This window comes from Aplysia californica, unplaced genomic scaffold (genome assembly GCF_000002075.1).
Source record: "Aplysia californica isolate F4 #8 unplaced genomic scaffold, AplCal3.0 scaffold00758, whole genome shotgun sequence".
NCBI classification, from domain to species: Eukaryota; Metazoa; Mollusca; class Gastropoda; order Aplysiida; family Aplysiidae; genus Aplysia; species Aplysia californica.
Window position 1 is genome coordinate 157,841 of NW_004798028.1, and position 8,459 is coordinate 166,299.

The 8,459-nt window shown below is 36.5% G+C and overlaps 1 protein-coding gene across 3 annotated transcripts in view; it reads left to right on the plus strand.

The window, feature by feature from the left end:
- Positions 1-5,184, plus strand: part of LOC101847530 — a 19,237-nt gene extending 14,053 nt beyond the window's left edge. For all 3 annotated transcript variants that reach the window (XM_005109245.3, XM_005109244.3, XM_013088533.2), the window contains exons 8-9: positions 523-658; positions 2,611-5,184. In XM_005109245.3, the coding sequence (XP_005109302.1) occupies positions 523-658; positions 2,611-3,131 (657 nt within the window). In that variant the 3' untranslated portion in view covers positions 3,132-5,184. The remainder of the gene's footprint in view (positions 1-522; positions 659-2,610) is intronic.
- The last annotated feature ends 3,275 nt before the right edge of the window (positions 5,185-8,459 follow it).

The following is an 8,459-nucleotide window of genomic DNA, read 5'->3' on the forward strand; positions in this document are numbered from 1 at the left end:
TCATCTAGTGAACACCAATCAAGATATGTTCGGCTTACAGTTTTTCAGTCTTTTGACATTTTGTGCAGTAGTCTTTGTGATGTACCCTCAACAATCCATGAAGTTGCATGGTTACTTACAGATCTGTAGCATAGTTTCCTGATTAAATATATATGTTACTTTTCTGTTTGATTTATCATAGACTTGTACTTTTTTGCATTTCTAGATAAGTACTCTTAAGTCGTTTCTAATTTGCTGGCATTCTGCGATGTTACTACTGAAATAATTTGGTCTACAAATTTCAAATTTATAAGCTATGTAAAGCAGAAATTACTCATAGTTTTGTCTGTTTTAAGTGTATACATGCATGTAGCAAATTGATATAGCTCTTTTATTCCTTTATCCAAAGCTAATGTCAGTCTCTTTACCAGATAAAGTTATTTTGGTGAAATTTTTCCCTGTGTTTTCTACAACAACCCTATCAATTTTCTAGAGTAAAATTTTCGTAATCTAGTTCATGACCTTGTTGTTATCAATTCTCAGAACAACTTGTTTGGCTTAGGCGAGAGTGATCCCGTTAAGAAGCCACGTCCTGTGAGCGCATCGAGTTTGCGTGATGGGGACAATATCAGGTCAAGGCCACGCAGCGGGAACAGAGCAAAACCCAACGGTCAACCAGGTCAGAGAATTGAATGGAATTTGTTGCATCACACACTCAAAGCCTAGTTGATGGAATGCTGGCAGACACACATGAGCCTCCTAGTGCAGGCGCGTGCGCGCACGCACACACACACACACACACGCTCACACACTCATACACGTACACAAGCGCGCATAGTATTAAGGAAATATTTATAATAAGTTCAATTTATCGTAATGGATTCAGGGTTTTTTTTACATAAAGAGAAGCACATCAGCACAATTATGGCCATTCTGTTGGATTTTTTTTATAGTAGAGGGTTTTTCAGCTCTCGCAACTGCATAAGGTCATATGAGCGCCAAGGGGTGGGTGCCGACAGAGAAGTCTTTACAGGGAATCAGACTTAAGACTGCTCACCTCTCTAGATTCAACAGCAAAGGTCGGCTTCGACTATCAAGGCACCCCGGAAATAACAGGTCACAAGAGAGTGACAAACATACAAAAGAAGTAGAGGAAAATGACAACAGTAAGGATCAGGAAAGAAAAAGCAGCAATTCCCTGTTGTAGATCAGGCACAGTTATGAGCGTGACATGAGTCAGCCCATTTACAATTCTACTGTGCTTGAACGAGAAATGTCCCCCCCTTGGGAATGGCCTAAAGACACTACAGTCAGTGACACTGCCCCGGGGGGCCATTCTGTATACGAAATAAAGGAAACAGGTGGGCACACACTAGGTAGCGTAAACACAGCCTCGCGGACACTCACGGCCTTCCGAGCTCATGGTTTCAGTGAAATGGGGGTAATTCAGATTGCTGTTTCTTTGCTCTTTCGCTATAAAACACCAAATACTCTACACCTTGTAAAAGTTCAGTAAGTTGTTTGTATGTCCGATTATTAGGAGCTGGAGAATTGCCGTGGAAAGCGAAGCCCCTCGTGGTCAGTCGGTTAAAAAATTGACACACATGCATTCAAATGCTTTGCGGAAATATTGATGATTAAATACCATCTCTTCATTTGCGGAGAACAATAGAGCTTTGAAAAGGCTTTCCCCTGACATATTTTTTACCTTTGGCGTTTAAATAGAAAGCCTTAAAAAATTTTATACCGTCAAAGTTTTCAAAGATCATTTCTTACACGAAATATGTAATATACCAGCTCAAAAAAAGTACCGATAGAAAGATCAGTTCATTTTCTATTAGAATAAAGTAATAGGCTTGGAGTAATTTTGCATCAATCCTTCCATGAAACTCGAAAAACATGTGACCCCCCCGCGGGGAGCATTCAGTACACTACAGTATACAGCCGACTCATTCGTGGCGGGGGCCGGCTAGGTGTTTTTGTCAAAATAACAACAGATCATCGTGTTTGGGTGATAAAATGCTGATTTGCAATTATCTCACAGTCTTGAAAAAAATTAGGCTCCATCTATGTTATAGTGATTGTACTTTGTTAATGTGGGCATGTTTGGTGTACTTGGTAGGCCTACTCTTTTATTACTTCTGTCAAACATGGGGTTGCTGCCAATTAGCGACTTAACCAAATTTGATCATATTTAAAACAGCTACTATTTTCTTTAAAATTTACTGAGAGGTTAAAGAATGGTATCAAAATTCTCAGGAGATACAGGCCTTTCATAAGGAACAGATAAATTTGGCATACAGCTAGTTTGAAAATTTAGTTTCTGGTACCTATACAAATATGACAAGCTTTATAGTATAGAAAATTATAAGGGGCCTACCTATCTGTGGCGCCCTCCACCCATTCACCTTCTTAAAAGAAACTAGATGTGAATTGCAATATCGAATGGTTTAGTGAAACACTAACACTTCTTACATCCGATATGATATACAAGAAACTAGACCTACTCTTTTCCCTATTTTGCTTATCCTTGAACTAAAATGAATGAAAGTCTTGTATTCATGATTAAAAGTTTTTCGCCTCTTCACTTTGTTTTTATAAATGTTCATTTTCTTTTACATGTCCTTCCAGCTTTCATCACTCAGAGGAATGAACGACCTCTGAAATACGAAACTACACGACCTGTCAGCAGCAAACCAAGATCAGCCAAGCAAAGAAGAAACTCAGATGGAGTCCCTGTGAAGAGAGTGCAGATTGACAAGAGGCCAGTCCTGATCTCACAAACGGACGTCATCCATGCCAGCAGTGGGTGGCAAGGGCAGGCGGGGCAGGATAGTGAGGACAGTTCTTCGCCACAGAGAGGACAAGACAGCCCACACAAAAACGGTGGGCGTTATTCCCCGCATGACGATGGGCCTAACTACGATCACGATGGATTTGACAGTGAAGGTGCAGATTTTGAGAATCTTCACTCCAAACCTCCAATGGCAGTCCGTGTAAAATCTGCTTCTGTTCGAAGACCAGCTTTCATCGACGAGTTTGCAAATGATGAACAAGCTATGAAAGACATGGAGAATGATTTCAAGAAGACAGCCTTGTCACTTCAGAAAAAATTAGGGATCAATGATACTGGAATTGTTTCTTATGACTAATGTGATGATAAAGATGTACCATATCACTGTTCATATTAATGTCAGCCCTATTTTTGTACAACCAGCTGGGTACTCTTATTCGAGGTCCATAAGTTACTGTAGCATTGTTGCATTGATGTACTTTGTTATTCTTAATGAAATAAAGTGGCACATGAGACGTTGTATTTACTCTGATATTGATCGCCAAAAGAATATAATTTAAAATCCAAAATCGAAGGTACACTATGTACCACCGTTTTACATGGAGCTCAATTTTACAAATTCTTTTTCTTTGTAATTGAATCATATATTCTTTTTGAATAATACAATTTGTTATTAAGTTTTATAGAAGAAAATTTTTTTTGATATCTTTAAAAAAAATCTTGTCATCAATGACTTACTCTTACCATGTATATGTAAACGTTGATTTTCAGAAAAGCTGAAAAAAGTATTGTCTACCAGACATGCTCAAAATTTTGTGAGAAAAAATATTCTTTTTACATATTGTTGTATAACCAAATGTAAATATAGTCGTGAATAATATAATTGAGACAAAGTGTTTAGCCTAATTTGGCAGGCACATGGTTAAAGTCGGACACAACTTTGTATTTTGTACATACGTAGAATATCATTCACATTCCTTTTTTTTAAATTCATTTTTTTTGTCCACTAAGTTTAGAGAATACTATAGTTTTATTGTATATATTTGTTTGCGACTGGTGTCTTTGATCTATCACAGCAAGTGTACTGCAACATAGCAAATACTTAATTGAACATTCTGAGTGAGACCATTAAGTCGAGAGAAAATGAGAGAGCGAAGGAAGGGGTGGGCAGGGGGCAGAGATAATCATTTACTCATCTTCTTTACCTATTAAATGTAATCACAAAGTTCTCAGACTAAGATTGTGGAGAGTTCACCGAATTTGTAACGTCCCCTTGAATCATGCCCCACTTAGTTTAGAAACTCTGAACAGATTCAGTCTTTTTTACTTATCTTTTATGGGATTCATTTTTAGAAAGTGTATCTCTCCATTGCATTTCCTCTTAACAGTTTTAAATCAATACAAACACCAGTTTTTCAATTATACTTTCTCTTTTAGAAACTATTTTTTTTAAAAACCTCACAGGGTCAAAGTGTTGGCATCAGCAGGGATAAGAGGTTACAATGGTTGGATTTATTGAGCTTGTTTGAACACTTTCCACTGGAAATGAGGTATGTGAATGCTTATTATATTATATTACTATCATGTAAAACATTTTCACTTTGGTCTGCGTATACAAAGGAATTTGCTGTATGTGGACTCTGATAAGACGATTTTTGAATAAATAGTGCCTTTATTATGTCTCTTGAGCTCACACACAAAACAGAAGACAAAAAACTGATAGAAATATAGCCGTAGAATAACTTTATGTTATTGGTTAATTGTTCCGTGTCCTCTTTGATTTTGAGTTTTTTATCAGCTTCAGTGTTTTATGGCACTTGCAACACAAATAGATCATATAAGTGCTGAAAATTAGAGGTGTTACCAGAGAGTAACAAACAAAGAAAAGAAGGAAGAGGGATAAGTATGATAGCTGTTTGATAAAAAAGAAGTAGGAAACCACACCAGATCACCCACCAACCACCCATCTTGACGTCAGCTTAACCACAGTTTTCTGTAGTTGCAATATGCTGAGTTGCCAACTGGTGATCCTGAGAAAAAAAACAATTTTTAGAGTGCAGTGGCTTGAGATTTTTTTTATTTGTTCCCTTACGCAATTGGCTTAGAGTCTCTTAAAGTGTTTATTTTACTTTGACTTCAGATTGATGGAAAATAAATGGTTTCAGCACAGTGAAACTATGCGTTATTTTATGTGGTTTCTTCTCAGTTGAAGACTCACTTGCTCAACCAAACACATACACACACGCACACACACACACACAATCACATAATAAGAGACACAGAAATATATTGCAAACTGAGGTACACACACACCTTTGATCTTATACCATGACAGTTATTTTATTGTTTAATCAAAGTTTAGAGCAATATATTTAAATGTTTTAGGAAAAATAAATACAATTTTAAAAAAATATTTTTGTCAAGGTCATTTATCTCTCACCTATCTCATGAACTTTGAACTATTATTTTGTTTTCATACTTTGACATGCGTGACAGCTTTTACAGCTTTGTGTGGTCAGGTTCTCTAAATGCTTGCTACATTTGCTCATATTGATACATGTACATTCAGCATTCATCTTTTTTTATTCTAAATGTTAAGTTCCCACTGACACAATATGAATCATTTAGGAGGCAAGCTGACTGAATGTGATACAGCATACCAACAAATAGACAGGGACTCCCGATAAAATGTAATAATATTCACATTTCGCCAAAATGGGAAAACCAGGGAAGCTCTATAGACACACTCTTGGCCAAGAAACGACGATGTGGTGCATGCTGTTCAGTACTTCAAATGTCTTATTTTTAAAATACATTTATTGGTCTCCTTACTTTAAGAGTAGAAAGTGTTTAAAAAGAGCTTGGAAGCGGTTTACAAGAGTTGGGTAGGGTTTGTAAACGGGTAAAATAAAAAATAAAATCTTTTCAACTTGGCAATTTTTCATTTTTCCAAATCGTGGGCGGGGCTGATATTCGAGGGAATACTGTAATTCCTCATGTGAAAATTGAAGTCATATCTTCCTCGAGTCAAGGCAAAGAGTTTAAAAGTAACACCACAGCTCTGGTGGGGGGAAAAAAGACATCTTAAAAAAAAAAAAGACAGTGACAGACCCAAACAAAATAGAAATACTTAACCCTGTTAGTGCCGAGTCATTTAACCATCTACGTTTGGAAAGACAACATAAAATTTACATTTCAGTGAGATTTGAACGAAGCCGTAATACATTTCCCCTTATTAACTATTAAGAATAAGCAACTACATAAGTTGCAGATAAATCTTCTAGAACGTTCACAATAAGCCAATAGAAAAATGGCAGAGAACCAGTTTGGGTGATCGCAAGTGATTACATACTCCTCCACAGCAGTGAAGATAGTTTTAGTCAGTATTTTATCACATGTTACAAGAAAGGAACTGATACAACAAAGAAGTAGGAGAAATAGGGACGATAGATATTTGATAGGAAAGAAGGAACAAACCACACCAGAGCATCCGCCAACCCCCCACATGAAGAGGTAAGTTTCTTTCCACTTCCACTAACAAAGCAAAAACAGAAGCAATAAGGCAGCATAAACTCTTGAAGTAAGAATGTTGGAGCTCTGAAACTTTGGGTTTTTTTTATTTTCTGAAGCAAAAAAATACATAACAGCATTAACCTGCAACAGGTTTGGTATAATACTGCTGAATTACATAGTAATTAGAACATATATCGTTGCTGTCACCGAAAAAATGAAAATCTCTGTATCTTAGTTTTAGTAAGGTTTTACGGCGCTCGCAACTGCATAATGTCATATGAGTGCTAAAGGGTGGATGTCAACAGAGAAGTCCAAACTGCATCTCTATACATGTATCTGTTTTTCTCATCTTGCAGAGAAAAGTCAAATGGAGATTTAAATTTTCTCATGACAGCGACAATATGCAACCAAGCTAAAAACAAACAAATTAAAATGTCTGCGAAAAGTTTTTGTTTTAGCAAGAACTAATCATCGCAACAAAACAACACTGAAATAAAATGTTCAAATAATTTCAAAAGGAAGTGCAGGCCAAGAAACCCAAATAGCAAATTTATGTGATTAGAAATAAAAATATTAGCATTAAAAAAGCCTTGGAACGAACAGATCTTAGTCATTTGAGTTTGAGCAAAAATGATTTTTCCCATTTTCCCTTGTCATAGAATAAGGATTCTAGTTCCAGCTGCTTTCATTCATTTCATAGAAAAACAGCACATGACAGTTCATGTACTACGATGTTTAACAAGGTTCATATTTGTGGAAAAAGAGGAAATAATGGTAATGTTATGGTTGACAAAGTTCAAGTTCATTGTGCATCAAATTGAGAGATCAAAATTAATACGTACAGTATTCTTTTTAACAAGAAGAAATTTAACAGAATATTCCTGACATCAAGAAATATTTCAAATCCCCAAGGTTTTTTACATCCTCATTATTCTAAGGACAGCATTCTTCTTATAACGTGACAAAATTCTCTGGTCCCACAAAGTTTATGTCATCAGGGTATTATTGGGTGTGTATAATGTATACTATACTTTAGGTCCATTTAACGAAACATTTTAAAGGGGATTTCACCGGCACAAATAAAGGTACATTTATAGTTTAATAATAAATAATAAATCGCATTTGTATAGCGCCTACCCCCGCTCGACAGCAAGCTCTGTGCGCTTTACACTATATTATTACCCCAGCAGACCACTGAACAGTCAGAAACATTAACTCAGCTTCCGGAAAAGAGTGCAAGCAGCTGATTAAACGCTCAAACACTAACAAACTGCAAGATCTCAGTCTATAGCTGGGTACTCATTCTCACCTGGGTGAAGTGAGGAAAATTTGTGTACTGCCTTTCCCAAGAACACAACATCAGGCCCCTGACAGGAATCGAACCCATGACTTTACAGTTGCGAGTCTGAGAGCCTACCCACTAGGTCACCGAAGCCTCAAGTTTCCAAGGACACTGAATCCTTGAAAGTGAAAGTCACCAAACGTTGGCAGCTGTTTCCTTGCTAATTTTACTACTGTGATCCCCCTACCTCCTTCAGTCGCAAATATCTCCACTTCTATTTAAGTATTTTAAGGTAGATGGGTGGGCTTTTTTCATCAAAATTAAGACGAATAATCAAGCCCCAAGATTATACAAAAAAATTGACACATGCCCGAAATTGCACCCCTTTTTGGGCCACACATACATGTATATATATACACACACAATGGAGTCCACTTTAAGCTGAACATGGTTAATCCGAAAACAGCGGTAAACAGAAAGAAAATATAATCCCTCATTTTTTATTTTTTCTGTTTGGGCAACCTATTCAAAATGAAAATCCAGCTCAACTAAAGAAAATCCGGCAGTTCCCTAGATTTCCGTTTAAGCGACCTCACTTATAATCACTTTGATTTTCATCACAGGATCATCTAACCATTACACCACAGATGCTCTTTTTTTAATTTTGAGGTTGTCTTACTTTAAAGCTGTGAGATCAGAAGAATATAGCAGCTTTGTGCTTTTTCACAGGACTAGAAATACAAGACTCTGTAAATTTACTTGGATTCAGTATGATATTTTTGAAAAAGAATTGTAGCATACACATACATAAGAAAAAGGAAAAAAATATCGTTTAAAAAATTAATTTGCAAGCACTCGTATAGAGCAGAATTTGAAATATTATCACATCAA